This window comes from Paralichthys olivaceus, chromosome 11 (assembly GCF_024713975.1).
Source record: "Paralichthys olivaceus isolate ysfri-2021 chromosome 11, ASM2471397v2, whole genome shotgun sequence".
In the NCBI taxonomy this organism is placed as follows: domain Eukaryota; kingdom Metazoa; phylum Chordata; class Actinopteri; order Pleuronectiformes; family Paralichthyidae; genus Paralichthys; species Paralichthys olivaceus.
Genome location: NC_091103.1, coordinates 11,673,174 through 11,692,806, shown reverse-complemented (window position 1 = coordinate 11,692,806; position 19,633 = coordinate 11,673,174). Strand labels below are relative to the sequence as shown.

General features: G+C 38.5%; 1 protein-coding gene across 2 annotated transcripts; it reads left to right on the top strand.

Moving 5' to 3' along the window:
- The first annotated feature begins 3,580 nt into the window (after positions 1 to 3,580).
- LOC109634493 (transmembrane protein 255B) lies at positions 3,581 to 17,408 on the top strand. Of its 2 annotated transcripts, XM_020094986.2 has the most exons (9): positions 3,586 to 3,780; positions 5,238 to 5,377; positions 6,270 to 6,332; positions 7,925 to 8,014; positions 8,549 to 8,629; positions 8,769 to 8,854; positions 9,038 to 9,197; positions 11,274 to 11,378; positions 13,333 to 17,398. In XM_020094986.2, exons 1-9 carry the CDS (start codon positions 3,717 to 3,719, stop codon positions 13,480 to 13,482), a joined length of 939 nt encoding a protein of 312 aa, XP_019950545.1. In that variant the 5' UTR covers positions 3,586 to 3,716; the 3' UTR covers positions 13,483 to 17,398. The 2 variants fall into 2 exon arrangements, with proteins under 2 accessions (XP_069390810.1, XP_019950545.1); XM_069534709.1 differs by lacking the exon at positions 11,274 to 11,378 and having other exon boundaries at positions 3,581 to 3,780; positions 13,333 to 17,408.
- Positions 17,409 to 19,633: the final 2,225 nt, after the last annotated feature.

Sequence of the window (19,633 nt, the reverse complement as noted above, 5' to 3'; positions counted from 1 at the left end):
GTGTGTGTGTGTGTGTGTGTGTGTGTGTGTCTTCCTTCATTCCTTACCATCAGTGATGCACAGAGAATGAATTACCTTTTTTAATAAGATCATATGTGTTCTCCACCTCACGTTACATAACATGCACATTTAATTTAATATGAGAATACACAGATAAGATAAATCCTCTGTGTGTAATTATGAATTAATAGCTAGTCTGGAGAGTCATTTCTGTTATAGCTATCACATAAATCTTCAAATGATATAAAACAACTGCTCATCAACCTGAAGTCCAACAAATGATATATAGATTTTTAATTAATCAGTGTGCGTCCCACCTAAAGTGTCTGCAGGCTATTATGAAGGTTGGAGATTGCAAAAAAACAGTTTGAGGTTTTTTAAGTACTGTTCCTTCAGGACGATTTGCGTTTGTGTTCTGCACAATCAATTGTATAAAAATTGTGATCTCAATTCACACCTATTCTATTTAATTTCAAAGTCAGAAAAATAGTGCTGCAACAATCGCTCCTACTTTTTCCCACCACCGATGACAAAGGGATGCAGAGTAACAGAACACCGGCAGTGCAACAAAATGAGTGGGAGGAAAGTGGAGAAAATCTTGTGTAAAGGAGCCTCCGTTGATCCAATGATCCCATAGTGTACTGCTATAGTGTATAGTATGAGTGCTTTCAAAACCAGCTCAAAAAGCACTTAACAAAGAACCACAGCGCTGCCAGGGAATTTTTGACCAACTGCTTCAGCACTGCATCTACAGTCCTAGGCAGAATTGTAAATTCCATCTGATTCATGACGAAAATGTCTGGATCTCTGAAAGCAAAGGTTTTTAGAAAACTAGACATGTGGCAATCCGACATGACGTAGCTCAGTTAAGAAGAAACAAGCAAATGAGATCTACTGTATCTGTCTATCTGAAGATTTGACAGCTCAGTGAAAATACGTTTCACAGACATTAAAAGGGAAAATGTAAATCATCACGATTGTACCTTTTGTTGGGATGAATCATAAACAACATTTAAAAAAACATTAAGAATTACTTCTTACATTTACACAATGCCTCTTATACCCACTGCGTATACTGAGGCAAAATATATGTATTTGTTTATTTATATGTAAAGCTTGCAACTCATTGCACCATACACCAACTATCTGGAGATCGGTATTTTTAACATTTTAATGCTACTATTACTCTTAACAATGCTGCTTAACTGTATTTTTCAGAAAAAGCAGACAAAAGATGTATATACTGTATATTACACTACATGTGTGTGTGTGTTTGTGTGTTACATGAGCTTGGCATGTGATCAGTGCTGTGAGCTGGGAGTATGGCCAGCTCAGCAGAAACAGATTTCACACAAAATGTGAGCTCGAACACACATATACAGGCAAAAGAGTTACCATCTATGCCCAGATGTGGCGATGTAGTGTGCTTGTTTGTGTCATGGTGACTCAAGAATGACCTGGTTACATTTTTGTGGTCAAAAGACAAGAACACCGTGGCCTCATGTTTTCCTTGTTGTGAATGTGATGGAATACATCAAGGGATAGAAAATCTCACAATGGATTACCTACCCTGGCCGATGAAGCAGATTAGTCAGTTACTGGGGTTGTAACTACGTCCAGCTGGCTGCTGTGGTTTGATGAATCCTTGGGATGGTTGGGTGGTCTCAGACAGAATGATAAACTTTTAAATAAATTCTCACTAATATGTATGAAATGTATTTCTTTCATTCTGCCATGTAATCACTAATGTTCAGTGAAATATATTTGGAAATAAAACACACGAGCTAGAAAAAACAGCAATTTCCTCTCGTTATTGATTTAGATATTAAAGTTATTTAACTTTATATTTTTATAATTCAAGGTGTGTTTCTTCTTCTGTTTGAGTTTTAAAAAAATTAAAAAAGCGGAAAAAAGATCCCAAGTGCCGGACAGTGAGGCAGCAAGATACTGCTATAAACATTGAAAAGTATGGCGTGCATGATCTGGAAGTACATTTACAAAATTAAAAGAAAATATTAGTTATAATAAATTGTACATTGTGTGTATGAGGATATAATGGTTGGATGGATGAATAGAAAAACGTAAAGAAATGCTGCATGAGAAAACCTTATTTTAATAATGTGAATTTTCTTCCTCTTCCAGGCTTTCGGATTGCCACATGGAAATTGTGCAAGAATATTTCTTTTCATGATCCTGCCCAGGTCTTTAAGACTTTTGATTTGTATTTGGATACTTTGAGGAGAATTTTAGGACTTCTGATGTGGAACTTTTATGGACTGGTTGTGTTTATGGTTTCAAACCTTCTTGACGTCTTTTACTGTGGTTTTTGGAGTTATATCACTGTGGTTTGCACTTTGAGTTCATTACTTCCTTCCTGCTTTATTTTATACTATCTTATACTATCAAATACCTAATGAAAACCAAACTTACTGGGACACTTGAAGGTGCAAGAACTACCTAAAATGACAGAAAGTATCTTTGAGAAAAATGTTTTCAACATCCATTAACATGGAGGATGGATTTATGACCTATACTGCAACCAGTCACCAGGGAGCGATTGAGACGCTTTAGCTCTACTTTTGGAGAGCAGTCTATGGCAATCATATATCGTGGGAGAGAAGAAAGTTCTACACAGAATGGGTGGATTTTGTGTTTCAGAGGGGCCTTACAAGTGAGCAGCCTGTCCCTCAGAGCAGGTTAATCTGATCATCTCTACAGGTTGACTCCCAGTGAATATCTCCTTTACACAAGTTCAATCATATCCTCCTCCTCCCCACTGCGCTGCAGCAGCACATCAAGCGCCTGACTAATGTATGTGCTTCAGATTTACTGCAGCCACAGGATCGAGCTTTTATTTCTGGAAAAGAATGCTATACATTCTATATCAGGGGTGGGGAATCTCCATCCTCCAGGCTGTATATGTTCCACAAGACAATTCATTAATACAAAAAAAGCGACTTGGATCTCATTACAGCAATATGTTTTCTGTAACATGTCCTTCAGGGTGGTGTCTTCAATGTCTTTAAGTTACAATGCATGATGAAAAAGGTCAACCTCAGCATCAGTACAGCTGAAAACAAGCAAATAAACTGAAGCTTCAAACCTTTGTCATCTCTGTCTCTGTATTGACCCCTTTACAAAGTCTCTCTCTCTCTGTTGGATGTTTTTTATGCTCATGTTATTTAGTGGGAAGAAGATGAAAACCAGATGTCCTAAGCACTGATAAGGTCTGACTTTCTTTCACTTACAAGGTGTTAATCAACTTAGTGGCAGCACCCTGCAGTCACTTACTCTTAAGTAAGCAGAAAGAGAACCAGACACCATAAATTCTATTCCAGCAGAAATGGTTCAATGGATTTCTGTGTAGCTGACCACTGATAGCATAGTTCACCTGTTGCCTTACAGTGGAACCACCTATCACAGCTGTGTAGACTTTTGTAAACTAAGTTGTTTATTCTGAAATATTGTTTTTTGTGAAATACTTAGATTCATAAAATATTGCTGTGTTTTTACCTTCCGGGCCACCATAACAAGTTTGTCTGTTTCAACAGTAGCAGACTTGCATGTGTCCCACTGTCCTTGAACGCAGCAGAGGCTGGAGCTTCATGCAGGCTGCACACAGACATACATCCTCTCAGTTGATGCCTGAGCTGCTCAGGACTTCACACAGCTGTGAGAGAACATCTGAAACTTAACTTCAGAGAAGTGGATCTATCATGACTGCCAGGATCCAGGGAACATTGAGCCGGGACAAACCTGTGCCACAGAGCCGAGCTACAGGTACAGATCATTTATTTCCTGAGCTGAGAGGCTGATGTGTGCACTGATGTATCAGGTGCATGAGACCGTGACAGAGGCAGCTGCTGTAAATACATGTTTGTGATAACCTCAATTATTTTATCATTACTCAGGATGGAGTGAGAATTTGTCCATGGCCTGCATTGTGTTTGAGTGTGCTTTTAATTAACTGATAACCAGAGACAGAGCTACAGCTGTATATCACAATGAAACAGATTCATATAAAGGTCGATCTCGTCATTTCACCATTGATGGTGATCAACTCAGGAACAAAAGCATCAGTGATGTCTTTATTATTAAAAACAGATATACTTTGAAGTCATTTTAAAATTGTAAACTTAAAGAAAATATGTTAATGAGATGGATGATTTCACCTTTGTTTCCCTGCAAATGGACATATTTGATAATATGAGGGACGCACTGTTAGAAGAAAGTTCAGTGATGCTGTCCACAGTTTAGAGTCTGAGTCTTGCACGCATCAGAGTGCAGAATAATTACTCAATAAAAAAACGTTTCTATGAGGGGATCATGTCTGACCTGTTATAAGGAGATACAGACTCGCTGAAGGTCGTTTTGTTTTTTATAATGGATTTGAAATTTTTGCAATAGAAAGAGAAGAATCAGACATGTTTGTCTTCTAATACGACTAATGCACTAATCAGTTCTGGGTAAATAGTGATGTTGATGATATTTAAGTATGTCTGATGTTTTAAAACTAAATTACTTCACCTTTTTTACAGTTGAGGTCCATCAAGGTAAATAATAAATAATAATGTAATACAATTTTTCTTTGTTGTAAATGTTTCGTTTCAAGCGTAATAAGGTTTGGTCAAGTATCTTAGCTCTGCCTTATGTTCAGACCAGATTACTCTGGTTGAGTGACGACCGTATAAACACATTAAGAAAAAAGGAAAAATGAAACAATGTGGTTTTGACCAACTTTGTTTGGCTCATTGTCAAAATTGAATACACATTTTTTTAAATACTTGGCTGCAGCTGTCTGAAGCCAGTGTGATGAACACAGTCATTTCCCATAGTCCGCAACCATTTGCACAGGATTAGATTCTGAGCTGTCATTGACACTTATTCCATGTTTGTTTCTATATAAAGCTGAAAAGGTTTGTTTGTTACAGGTCGACTGAATATTCAGAAGAAATGCAATTAGTCCTTCTACTCTCTTTATGCAGAGTTATAAACCTTCATGACATTTGAACTATACAAGATGGAGACATGGAGTTTGGATCATACCACTTTAAATTAAGTCAAATGAAAAAACACCAAATCAAATTATGGTTTGTTTTATTGATCTTGAACGTGAAGTATAAATATGCAGGTACAGGCTGCCAAAGGCTCGCTGCTGGTAAGCATGTGGTCTAGTTCATTGGGTTTTATTCATCCTGCGGCGTGTCATATAATACGACTGAGGTTTTCTCTCCCAGAGATGACAGCGAGGGTCAGGAGGGCTCTGTGGCTGGTCGTGGGCATGCTCAGTCTGTCCCTGCTGGTGGTGGCGCTGGGAGTCTACACGACCACCCGAACAGAGAGCCTGAACGTGACCGGCTACATCTCCGGAGTCATTGTAAGTTCTTTATTGGTCCCTCAGTCATTCCCTGTGCACTGGATTTAATCAGTGAGATGACAAATTGGCATGGATAAAAAACTTTGACCAGAAAATCAGCTGGAAGTTTTGAAACATGAAAACATCCTCTAACATGTGATCTCCATTATGAAATAAAGCTGCAGTCCTAAAGTTGCGGTGCCAGCCAACGGGTTTGATTCCCTCGTTGTGGTTCACTAATCAACAGTTTTAGGCCGACTCTGAAACTGATGACTGACAGTTTGCATGAGTGGTGACATACAGGATCTCAGCTGGCATTCAAGTTTCTTCCTGATTCTCAAACTAAAAGAACATGTATTGCCTTCTTAATTTGGTGAGTTGTAACAAAGTACATTTACGTTGTTATTATACTTAAGTACATTATCCATGTATCTGTACTTTACTCATGTACATTTATTTTTATGCCTCCACGCCAGCAACAGCCAGTGACTGGAGGCATTACATTTGGCATAAACATTTACTTGGACTCAAGTCAGAGGACTGGAAAACAAAATGTATGTAGTGAAACTACACTGGCCGGTGGAGGCATACAATTAGGAGGAGAATCTGTTATAAAAAATCCACTGATCCAATCAGAGTGTGCAGGTAACATTAGACCCTAACCCACCGAGTAGCATGTAACGCACTGCTTGTTTTTAAAGTTGCAATACAAGAGCGGTTTCCACATCCATGTTGCTGCTGAGAGTTAATATTGGACATGTTACTATTCATTTTGCTGATTTTTTTTATTTTTATTTTGAAAGTGAACCAAACCATATCAAGATGTTCCAGTTTCCACTGAAAAGGAACCATTCTGTATTTCATGATTTTGAGTAAAATTCACACCACTTATTATGTTTTTTTTAATCTGCAGCTGACTCTTGGATCCTTCTTGGGACTTCTGGGGCTCTGCCTGGAAGAAAACCGCAGGCAGCTGGTACAATCTTCTGCTCTTCATCTTTTATCTCATCTGACACACACACACATACAGCCACACACCTACGTCTTTATAATTTCCCCCCGTGTTTTCTCTGTGCACACTCATCCCTGACCTGAAGAGAGAGTTTACTTTTAAATGGTGTCAATGAGGAGGCGTCGATTCTCCTGTTTATCCTGTCGTCAAATCTCATTTCATTCTTCTCTTTTAAAACATTTCATACAATTCATACAATTTAGAAGAAATGAACTAGTGAAAACATCATGAGAATTATTCTACATTCAATTTCTGCCAATAGATCCCTCTCACCTAAATCTTACACACTGGACCTTGAATTTAAATGTAATTTTCTGCTGATCATTCTTATCCTGCAGATGGAACACACAGATGTATTTTTATTCATTTTATATTGGTGCCACTTTATAGATAGATAACTATTAAAAGAGCTATAGTACTAGTAAGGTACAGGGCTGAACAGAAGATTGGTTAATTTGGTTAAGTCTGTTGCTGAAGTATCTGCAGTATCTGTCCTGCTGTAATTGTGTTATTTGAAAATATCTTCTCAGTAAATTGCCCCAAAGTTAATCAGCTCTCTCCCCATGTATCAGATGTCATGTCTGGGTCAAGTATTTATGGTTCTGATATTTACTACGCACGTTTTCCACATATACTGCTATCTAGTCATTCATTCCCTGTTAGTGGTAGTCTTGGTTGTCTGTCTGTCTTTGGTGTAACTAATACATACAGTACTTATACTTTTACAACATTGAATCAGATTAAATTCAATGTTGTTGTTTTTTACACTGTAGGATATTCAAATTTAAGGAGGGAGAATTTATTAATTGTCTCCACTTCCTCCTATTAAGAAATGATAAATCCCAGATATGACCTGACATTTGGAGCCAGTGTCTGTGGCCAATCGCGAGTCGCTCTCAACTGTCAATCTTGATGTTTCACTCAAAATTGCTGGAAAATGTAGCACTTGAACATCAATCAAAGTAATAATAAATACCTTAGATAACAGAAACCCTCTTTATTAGTTTAACCTTTTAGTTTGACCCATGTCCAATCTGCTAACATGGAGGAGGCAGGTTTTATGACCTACCTCAGCCAGCCACCACGTGGCTTTGGCTTCACTTTCAGCTGGCATGTCATCCATCTTTATAAACAGTATATGGACTAAACCCTTTAGGGTTTAATGACCCTTCTACTGGACAACTTAATATAATGTGGCCTTAGCTTTAAGGCTTGTTTAAATGTAAGGGGACTGTTGGAGGTATATGCTCTACTGAGCGCCATTCTAGTCATTTTATTTGTTTGCCTGGTGAAAATACACGGACACAATAGTATTCACATATGGAAGTACTTTTATTTTCATATAATCACAAATATCAATAAAACTGAAAAAAATCCTTTGTCATAGAGGTAAGGAGCTAAATGCTTTTACAAAAAACTCAATATAAATAGGATAACATTCATCAAAAATACTTACATTTAATGTTTAACATCTGCTACAGAAGGGAAAGAAATCAGCAGTGGGTCTTACTTAAACAAACGGACATTTCTGCTTTTGTTCTGTGTTCCTCCTCCAGCTGACGGCTGCGATCGTGTTCCTCAGCTTTGGGACCATCACTGCTTTTCTGTGCCTGGTGAATGATAGCGTCTGTACTGTCTTAAACATGGTAAGCTGCCTGCCCTTGCATGTGGATAGTAGAGATGACTGTGCTGGGTAATGAAAGAAAGCAGTAACAGAAGGCCATAAAGGAATAATAAACCATTGTGCTGACTGAATACCAAGTGACGGGGACTGCCCGCTGTGTGTGTAGCATGGCTCTGTTGGCAGAACTGACCTTTAGTCCGAGGACGTCCATCAGAGCGGCAGGACTGAAAGAAATCCAGTTTCTTCTAGGAATAATACCTTCAGACATCTGCTGAGCTGGAAGACTTAGAATCCTCAGAGATTGAAAATGTGATGCTGCCTCCTTAAAATAACATTGAAAAGATTAAATTGGTTCAGGATGGAAGTTGGTGGAAGTCTGAGAACAGAAACTCAAACATTGTTATAAGAAGCCCAAATCCCTTTCCCTCAGACCAGCCTCCAAAACCCATGAGCGTGCATCACACAATATACAGGATTATCTTGTCAATCTTTTATTCTCACACAGACTGACGGAGGTTGTGTGGATGATATTTCTTCATGTGTTAATGTTTGCCAGGACATGCGTCCACTGAGAGCAGGGAGATGTCAGTATTACAGCAGCGGGACCAGCTACATCTATGAGAATTTCTTCACCTCAGTGAGTAAAGATGTGCAGATTTATCCAAAATTTTATCACAATGTAAATCACAGACGGCAAACTGTAGGTCTGGGGGTTGTTTTCTGTGTTGTATTTGCAGGTTTCTACAGTTTGAACTCGTCTTTTCTTTTTCTGTCAGGTTTCATGTTGGAATCTGAAGGAGTCTTGTACCATGACAGTAAGAAGTGGAACCTGCTACTGCTGCGACCTGTACGACTGTGCCAAGTGAGACACTGCACCATTAATCTTTGACATTAGCGTAGCATATTGTAGCTCATGATAATCATCACAATTTGAACAAACTCAGGATTGTCGACTCGCAAGGTTTGGTCTCTCCAGAAAGTAATTTAATTCTCCAACTGATTTAAAACCTTCTGTAATGATCAGAGCTGTTGTTTTGCTCTGCAGTGGAGGTTACCTCAGCAACTACTACGAGTTTGTTGGAGTCCAAAGCTGTGAGGAAGTTTTCACTCTTTACATTTTGATATGGATCCTCACCGGTCTGAACCTCGTGGCGCTCTTCACAGGGATCCTGATCACAGCGGTGCTCGGTAGCATCAAGGATATGGTGAGACACGCACACACACACACACACACACACACACACACACACACACACACACACACACACACACACACACACAGCCATAGATGTTAAAATTCTAATAGATTGACTTTATGGGAACTTGCATTTTTATCCCCACATGGAAGTCAACTCTCCATCATGTGTTTGTAAACAGATTAAAGTCCCCACAACATGGACCACAAACACTGACACCATCTCCAGATTAAATGGACATAGTCAGCTTGGTCTGTCTTGACCCAACTAAAAACAAAGTTTTTTTATTTATATGAATAAAATATATTTATATAAAGTCACATTTACAAAGTTACCATCCTGTACACTTGTATCAGTTTTTCATTTATCTCTTGTAACATTCATCATAAATTATTTTCATATAAAAATTCCTTTGTTTTCTTGTCCTGTAAAACATGAAAAAATAAATGTGTGTTAAAGTGGGAGTAGCCAGCAGAGTACTTTGACTCATTGAATGTTGACTTTGGACATAAATCTCTCAATGGCCACACAGCAATTTCCTCCCCTTTCCTCGCCTTTCCTCCACTTCTGACCTGTTAGCATTTTCTTTTTCAACGTTTTAACTGGCCGACATGTAAGACAGCAATCTCCACCAACATCAGCACCACGCCAAAGGAGGGAATAGTTATAAAATACTTCAATAGGTTCAGGAAACAAAAATACGTAGGTCGCTGAAAGCCCAGGGGATCGATCCTGTGATTATTGTAGGGAATGTATAAATACACAGCCACCATCTGTACAATGTTATGATTTCATTTGCATACTGATTATGTTGATTTAACCTGTTCTCACTCTGGAACAAAGCCAAAATCAAAGATCTGCTGCATGTAATATCTCTTGTAGTGATTTGATAAAAAAAATAAAAACCAGCAACAGTGTTTTTTCCCCTTACAGTAGAATAATAAATTGTGCCGTTAGACCAAACAGCTCTGTGGAGATATGTCTGACTGTGGGACTACCAGCAGGACAATATAAGTGTTTGGATTTCCCCTGGCAAATATTTGTTCTCATGCAAACTTATTAATATAATCCTACAGCTCCCTGTCTTGCAGTGCACCGTGTTCACTAAACCACAACTGTTTCCAATCAAACTTCAAGGATTTGATTTAAGATCAGTCTCATATTCAAACCCTGTCCACATTAAGCCAACATTAAACCATTCGATCTCCAGACCACAGGCTGCATTTGGATGTTGAGTGGTCCATGCTGTGGTAAGACAGCAAAACAGAAACATCCAAATCAGAAACACTAAACTCGTAAACACTGATAGCTTCAGGTTTTTCATTTAAGTCCACATCTGTGATGCCGCTGTGTTACAACAATGCTCTTGTGTATCAGCGTAGATGTGTGCATGGATTATGTTCCCTGTCCTGTCAGATAAGTTATCTTCATCCAGTAAAAAAAAATCCAAATTGATAATAGATACACAATCAGACAGTGGAGATAGAGTTGGTGTAGTTCAGCAATTTATTGTTCCAACAAAGAAAATGGGTCAAATCCAGAGAAACACAAGCAGGAAACCAACAATCCAAAGAAAAGGTTTATATTTATATTCATATACTGTATAATGCCAGTACATTACATTTTTGCTGTAAACATTATTTCATGGTTCATTATAAATGAGAAATGGGTGGAATGGAACAAAGGTATGTGTGTGTGTGTGTGTGGCAGGGAGGGGGGGGGGGATAAAAACCACAACACATACAAAAAGAAAGTCATTTCAAAATAAAACAGGAAATAATCTCATATATTCTGGGCAATAAGTCACGCACAGAGTCAAAGCATGGCAATAAACAGTACTTTACAGGATTTGGTTTAAAACAGTTTTGTTTTGAATAGTTTCTGGCTTTAAACTTAGAATCAGATCATCTTAATCATCTGGATAATTTTATTTCGATGGCTAACCGGTTTTGTTTTCTTATTTGGACTTTTATGTTATTTCACAATGAAATAAAACAAATAACATGTAGTTGATGGTACTTAAAGGGCTGCTCAATTATTTGTGTTTATGGTCCGTGTGTGGTTGTGTGTGTGTCTTTGCATCAGAGGAGTAGCAGCACTGTGACCGAGTCCCCTGAAGCCACCGCGACTTCCCCAACAGCTCCTCGACTGATGAACACCAACACGCACACAGTTCCCCAGCTCTACCCAGTCAGTGTACACACACACATACACACACACACACATACACAAACACACACTAATTTAACACACACTATCACTTAAGCACTACACTCTGGTTTAAGAGGTGAGTGTGTGGATGAATGTTGTATTTTGCTGTTTAATAAATGACATGAATCTAGTTAAAACATATTTAGGACGCACTATCACTACTCAGAATCTCTTCTCTCCATTTCTAACTTCGTTTAAGGCAGTGTAGCGCTCACAGTCATTTAAATGTACGATTTCAATTTAACAACAGATTGAAACACTGAATGAGCGTAAACACAGACACCTGGTTCTGACATGAACGTGAACTGAAGTGAACTAAGTTTTTAGCTGTCACTGTGGAACACAACATCAGTGTCCTCTGTTTCCAATGTCACACTCCAGAGGGAAGGATGTTTCCCTTTTAAATTCATTGGAATAATCTGAGGTACTGGTTCAGCACATCTGAATCAAAGTTAAACGTAGATTCACTGATATGTTGAGCTGAACATCTTTGGAAAACCACATATGTGAATAAAACCTATTTTTTGGATTTTTATAAATGGGGCAATGTCCAGGACACCAGCAAAACTACTAGATAGAGGTGAAGTTATATTAGACATGCAGCCGGAGCATTTCTGTTTCCAAATGAGATTTTTGCCTGCATGAGGATCCTCTCATAAGAATTTGGTTATTCTGGTTTAATTCCTGTTTGACCTCTCTCACATCTTTCTGATGTTGTCTTTTGAAACGGGTCCATTCACAGTCAAACATTTTTCCAGCATCCAGTTTATGATGCAATTTATCATTAGTGGTTTTATTTCATTCCCATGCTGGAATCAAATGACCTACCCAAGAGGAACTCACTGGAAATGATGCAGCATGATATCCCAAATTCCTGTTTGTAATTTTATCTTGTTGATATGATCCCTGTTCACTCTGTAACACCAGGTTACTGCTGGATTTCTGTTTGCATTTTCACTTTAAAATACCATGTGTTTGCCTCTGAGGAAACCACTGACCACACAGTTTCATCAAGAAAAAGTAGTTTTGGTTTGTGTGGTTGCACCGTGAACAAATAGACCAGTTGCTCTTGTGTTAGTTGAGTGTGGCTTAATACACACTACATAAATTCTTCATGTCTCACGTCTAGGTGAGAAACAATGAACGAAAAACATTGTCTAAATTAGATCTCAGGGGAGTTCCTTTAATGTATCGACATTTTCTCAAACAGAAGTTGTGGAAACACTGTTGAGGTCATGGCCACCCACATTTGATCAACTTGTTAGTTTTGGTATTTTGATCAGTGTAAACATGTGTTTAGCACAAGAAATGTTGCATTTTCATCAACCAGATGCTGAGAACCTTCTTAACGGCTGCTTCCTGCAATGAACATCAATAAAAATGAGTCAACGGTAGAATACGATGGTTCTTTTGTGAGCAGTTATAAACGGTGAGATGAGGGTGAAAGCTTGTAAATAAAGCAGGAGACAGTTTTATTTGTTTTGTCATTGGCAAAACAATGTTTTTTTAGTAGAGACAACATATGTTGATCTGATAAAGTTAACATGTTTTACCAGCCAACATGATGCAAGTCTGTTTTTCAAAAAAGTACAAGGTAATAATAACACAAGGCTAATTCTAGGTTAACAGCATATATCTGCAAAAATATCTGAATCACGTGATCACAATGTTAAAATACACGAATACACTTCAGATGGGTTGCAAGTACTTGGTTGTGTTGAGAGTATTTGTCTGTGTTGCGAGTATTTGGTTGTGTTGTAAGTTTTTGGTTGTGTTGTGAGTACATGGTTGTGTTGTATTTGCAGAGCATGTGTGATAAATTGATGAGGATTTTTTTGTCTATTTGCATGTGTTTTACTAAGTTGTGGTATATTAAGCTCTCAGAGCCACCAAAGAAATATGACATGTATGTCTTCTGTCTTTCCTCATCCAGGAAGTCTCGATGTATTTCCCTCCTGCAGAAAAAACACCCGCGTCACAGAGTTTTCCTTCCTCATCAACATCTCACTTGGAGTCGACTCCCCCTCCCTTCGCCCCTCTGACCACCCTGCTGCCGTGCAGAGCCCAAGGCTTATCGGCCTGAACTCTACCAGCAGAAAATGATAAACATCTGGGATAAACAGATGCTTCATTATTATCATTATTGATTACTATATGTTTTAATGTTGTGTGGATTGAAAGATGGAACAGCTTAATGAAAAATACCCTGGTCTGAATATTATGTAGGAATACAATATGAAGATTTTTTTGTAAGGATCCAAAAGCAGATATGAGAAATTGTGTAGTGTAGTAATGTATAGTATCACTGCCACTTTTAAATGTGTGCAAAGTTTATATCATATTTTACTGTATTTTGTTCAAAAACATAAAGGTCTTATTTTGTAAAATGTTTTTAAATGAAATGTTGTGTGGTAAAAATGTGCACACAACGATGTTTGAATTGTAACTCAAATTCTAATCTTACAGGGACATAAAGGAAATCAAATTTAAAATAATATAGTGTCCTCATACAGCCACACTGAGCCAAAAACAAGTTTTTATAATAACTTGAGTTTAATTTTGATGACAAATGATTTACATATGAACTTGTTTATTTTACTTCCTGTTGTTCTGAATGTATTTATCGCTTCACAAATGCATTTTTCATAATGTGTGAGGTTAAAGTGCATCTGCATCAACAGTATCTCTCTGTTCTGTTATGTTTATCGTAGCGTTAGAGGAAAAATTGCCACTAAACTGAAATGAGGAGAGTGTTACTTGAATCTGATCTTAGTGCCACATATAAATACTATTTTATACATTATAGGGGATTAATCCTTCAACATTTTGTTGAAATAAATTAAAGGTCAGAAGAAATTGATGTGGAGTTTTTGCATCATCATATATGTGGTGGATAAAAACCAGTGTAGGTGTAAGAACATTTGACATTTGAGGAGATCATTTACATAAGAATTGTAAAATACAAAATAGTAGAGTGGGTCATCCACTAACCAGAGGGTTGGTGGTTTGATCCCAGTCTCCCCTCAAATTGCTGTACTGGCAGTGTGTGAGTGGCGTATGTGAAAGTGCTGCATATAGATGCATTGCATGAATGTGCGTGTTAATGGATGAATGGCCCCTCATGAATACTTTAAATGAAATGATTTGTAAATACTACATAAACAAATCAGCACTCACATTCATCACTACTGTTTGCTACATTGCTGGATTAACACCTTTGTAAATGATACCTAATATACACCAGAACAGCATAGTCTCATCACACCTCACGTTGTTACAGGATATTTTTAGTCTTGGACGGAACAGAAGGATCCACACCCGTATATTCTGTGTGTTTTCTCTTAAACAGTTAAAATGGAAGTTTATTAGGCACTAAACACATGGCCTGAGGAGTGTGAGGTGGGTCTGGCATCAAGATGTTGGGAAGAACTTGCAATGTGCCAGTTCAGTGAGATATACTGGCTGCTGCTTTCCATCTTTAACACATGCACACTTCCGCTCTGAGATGAGTTTTAGGGAAATAGGTACGATATTTAGACAGATCCATATAGATCTATACATCCAAACAAAAGATGAATACAGTATGTCTATGAGGGACCACAAAACATATGACAATGATCAGAGCACTTTGGAAAATGATTGTCAGGCAAAGAAACATCAGAACAGCTCCTGGGATCTGTTTGATGTGAGAAATTCAAACCTGCTTTAATGTTTTACTCCCTTAAGTTGTTTCATATGTCTGTGTGACTATGAAGAGCTCAAGGTCAAGCTAAGTCATTATGACACTAATATAGATTGTACACAGATGGCCAACACTACAGCTCCACAAAAGTAAAGCCAAATCATCATTAGTCGCCCCCTGGTGACTAGCTGCAGTATAGGTCATAAACCCTGCCTCCTCCATTTTAATAGATGGGACAAACTAATCAAAATGCATGGAGGGTAAAAACATTTTTCTCAAAGAAGCTTTCTGTCATTGTGGCTAGTTCTTATCACACTGATGTTTGTCAGCCGTTTGATGCTATAAAACCAGGGTGAAACACCATGACTGCAGACAGCACAGTCCGACCTGTAATTGGTCACTACTGCACAGACTCTGGCTCCAAATCATCAAAAGAGCAAGATGGCCGCACCCGTACAAGGGATATTTTGGCCTCACTTTTGTACAATAGTAGGAAGTGAAGTTGCATAGTTTGTCTTTATATACAGTCTATTATGGTAAAATGCTGGTGCTCAGTATATGTGTAATCTTGGCAATGTTCACCATCTTGGATCAGGATGCGATTAGCGCTAGAGAGAAAGTATGGCTGAGGTTGATGAGAATTTTGCAGTTGAAAAGCTGAAAGCTTTTGTAATTCATCCCCGCTGGTCCATGGGTGTGCAATAGTTGTTGAAATATTTCTGGACCACGAAACAGCACAGCTTGCAGCCGCTACAACGTTGTGATGTGCAAAGAAAATAAATCACACTTAAAGCTGATCTCTTTAACACAAATAATCTGACTACTTGGTTCATGTTGAAAATCCTGTACATTGGTAATGAAGGAACCAGACATGTGGTGCTGAAAGTGCAATAATTCAATATTGTGTGCATTTGGCTACTGAGAACTTGAAATTTTAAACGTTAAAATCACCTTGAGTAACCTCAGTGATGACATCTTGAATCAAACTGTGTTTTGATATTCAATCACACAGAAAAATAAGGAAATGGCTGTGCAGTCAGATCAAAATACTACACAGGTTTGATTCCAGCACGTACCACATGTAAGTCATCAAATAAAGTCATATTAGTAAAACTGACCTTGTTATTGGCTGAAATCTCTACATCTTAAGTTCATGATGACCCCATAGTGGAAACAAACAGCAGAGAACAACAACTTCAACCACAAGACTTCTTCGTCTGGTAATAATAAAACCCAGTTTGGGGATTGGGGATGAAGCCTGACCCCAGAGCGGGGACCACAGTGTTTAATACAGGCCGGACCAGTTGGCTGCACTCACCTCATCTCTACTGACTTCCAGTACAAACATAAAAGACACAAAGCTTGGGTCAGATTTCCACTTGGATCTCAGATTAAGAGCAGCCATGCTGTCAGTCACATGTTCAGGAAACACACTGCTGTGTGGGATGAGTAAACAGCTGGGACTCTGCGGACAAACGTTTGTGGTTCTTCTGCAAATGTGGGACGACTGCGAGAAGGCTCGAAAATGATTAAGTTACAGAGTAAAGCAAAGGATTCGAGTATTTGTCATTTCCAGACTGTATACATGTGCTTGAGCAGTATTAACCAGAGAGAGTAGAAAATATGTTTATTCTGCTGGTGAAAGGACTGGACACACCTATTCAGTGAACGTAAACACACTTCAGGTCCGTCCTTATCAAAGTCTGTGAGATATCGTGAAACGTTTGTATAATGTTAGGAAACAGACTATTCCCTGAAGCAGGCCAGGCTGTGGGATACAAAATGTTTCTGAATACAAAGGAGACACCCTTAAGTTTACGTGAAACCTTTTTTCTTCTACACTTTAGCAAATTGAGAATAATTTAGGCGACATCGTTCAAACATTTTGTTCAGTAACACTCATCCAGTAAATAAGTGACTGTAATCGAGTGTTGAAATCTAGAATCACTTAACACCCCCTGAAAATTATTTCTCCGAAGAAATCCACCCAAGATGTGAATGTGGGTAATAGCCCGTTTACAGAAACGAACGACATTACAGCTTTTCCCAAAAGTGAAGCCATAGTGTCTTGATCGGCACCTGGTGGCTGGTGGCAGTATAGGTCTTAAACCCTGCCTTCTCCATGTTGGTAGATGGAACATGCTAAAACTAAACTAAAAAGTAAATTGAATTTTTCTCAAAGATGTTTTCTGTCATTTTTCTGGTATATTTGGTTTTAATTAGTTATTTGATGCTATAAAAGGGGTTGAAACCTAATGATTGACAGCTGAGACACACTCAGTTAGTTGAAAGAGTGAAACGGCAGGACCTCGCTACTGTGGCTCCATCCACCCATCACTACAACACAGACTCCGGCTCCAAGTGTGCAAGATGGTGGCCATATTTTGGCATCATTTGTAGATAGTGGGAGGAAGTGAGATGAACATTTCTGACCACAAAGCATTGAGTGATTCTGTTTTCTCTGAGTGCATAGGTTCAACAGTGTGTATGAGGAGTTTAGGAATTTAGTAAAAGCCTGATCCTGGCCTATCTGGGTATGAAACATACACCTCACTGTTGTGGTAGGAGCTCCGGTGTGTCTGAATAATTCATTTGGCTGACCAACTTTGTAGGTTTGCTAGGATAAGCTGCTCTCATTCATTTATAGAAGCAAAAGGTAGATTACAGCTTTATTGTGGAGATTTTTCATCTATTTATTTTAAATAAGGTCTCAGGTAAAGGAGTGAGGCCTTTACGGGACTATGTGTAAGATTTAGCCATTTGCTACACAGCCAATAGCAGAATTAATCACAGCTAACTTACCAACCTAGCAGAAACATTTGGAGTTCATCATCAAGCTTCACTCTCTTACCCCTTCACCCAAAGCTGTCCCCATCGGTCGAGGGCAACGCCAAGGTTTTGTTTCTATTTCTATCCGGATAGCCCTGCTGGCCCATCTTGTCGCTTTCTGATGACGACCTGCTTTCCAGACGGAAGAAGCGACGCTGCCATGAGCACGTATTTTAACCTCTTGTCTAAGCTTTGTGTTCTCGTAACATGTAGACATCTTTTGCTGTGGTATAACTTGATCCTTAAAACACAAATATCTTCCTGTCAGTGAAACATTAACAGCTGGATTCCCTCACTGATAGAAAGTGAAGCCAGAAAAGTGTTTCCACATGACGACGCTGACAGATGGGAACAAAGCAGAGGTTCACAGCACAAACCAGACCCTCATTAGTGGCATTTCACCTCTTTCATCTTTGTTACTTACATTATTTTTAGATTAGATCCTATAGACTGCGCACTGAGGAATTAAAAGACTAGTTTGACATTTTGGTAAATATGCTTGTTCGCTCTCTGGAAGCATGATAAATGAAAAGATTGATACCATACGTTAAATATGAAGCCTCAGGCAGCAGCTAGCTAGACTGTGTATAAAGATGGAGGACATTATTTTAGTTCCAAAGAGATATACAGTATAAATCAGTTATAATTCAAAAAGAAAGGTAGGCTGCTTATCATCTCATGAGCATAGAGTATAAAGATGGATGATGTGTCTCCACTTCCTCACATTATCCATAAATGGAGCCAAAATGTCCGGGATCTGAACGCCACCATGTGTATTTGGCGTGTAACATTTTAATTTGGTCCATTTCTCCTCCACTAACATTTAGGGGGCGGGGTTTATGACCTGACTGCAGCCAGCCACCAGGTGATGATCAAGACGCATCTACTTTTGGGGAGCAGTCATGTCAACCATTTTTATATACAGTCTATGCTTGAAACAGCTTGATCTATGCTAAAAATTGTATTTCATGAATGTCATATAGGTAGAAAGGGGCCCACTGTTATACAATTACAGTTATACTTCATTGATGGCTATTTAAATGTTTTACTTCTTGTGTCTGGGCTCAGCATGTTTGACTGCACCCTGCAGAGTCAACCAGGAGTCTCCCTGAAGCACTTTTATACAGAGGAGATTGAAAGTCAGATTCATGAGATGTTAGAATGCATTAAAACCACACATGAAAGAAAACCAGGACAAAATAAGCTGAAGCAGGATAAAATGAAGAGAATTGAAATACAAGCAGAAATAATAGGATGGGGGTCACTAGATATCAACCAAAATGTAGGGAACATCCTTAACCCACCATATTATTACCTTAAGTTTCATAATCAGCTTGAAGATTTAATGGAGAAGAGACAAGAAACGAATAAAATGCTGTGATTGTTAGATACCTGCTGTGGAGATCAGACTACAAAGATGGACGACACGTCTCCACTTCCTCTCACTATACAGAAATGTAGATAAAATATCTGGTGTACGAATGCTGTGATTGGGGGATGGAGCTGAGGTGGCAAGATCCTGTTGATAAATGTGCTCAACCAATCGTGAGCCAGCCTCACCTGTCAGTCATGTTGTTTCAGCCTGTTTTTATAATATCAAATAACCAGTTGAAACCACACTTATCGTAAAAATGAACACTTGAACAAACATCAGTGTGATAAGAAAATACCTAAAATGACAGAAACCATCTTAGAGAAAAACTAATTGACAAGTACTTTTTTT

Bases quoted from the DNA above. Each gene is read 5' to 3' on its own strand.
- LOC109634493 (XM_020094986.2), top strand. From the start codon at position 3,717: ATGACTGCCAGGATCCAGGGAACATTGAGCCGGGACAAACCTGTGCCA. The intron at 8,015-8,548 runs GTAAGCTGCCTG...AATGTTTGCCAG, and splicing joins TCTGTACTGTCTTAAACATG to GACATGCGTCCACTGAGAGC. The intron at 9,198-11,273 runs GTGAGACACGCA...TCTTTGCATCAG, and splicing joins TCGGTAGCATCAAGGATATG to AGGAGTAGCAGCACTGTGAC.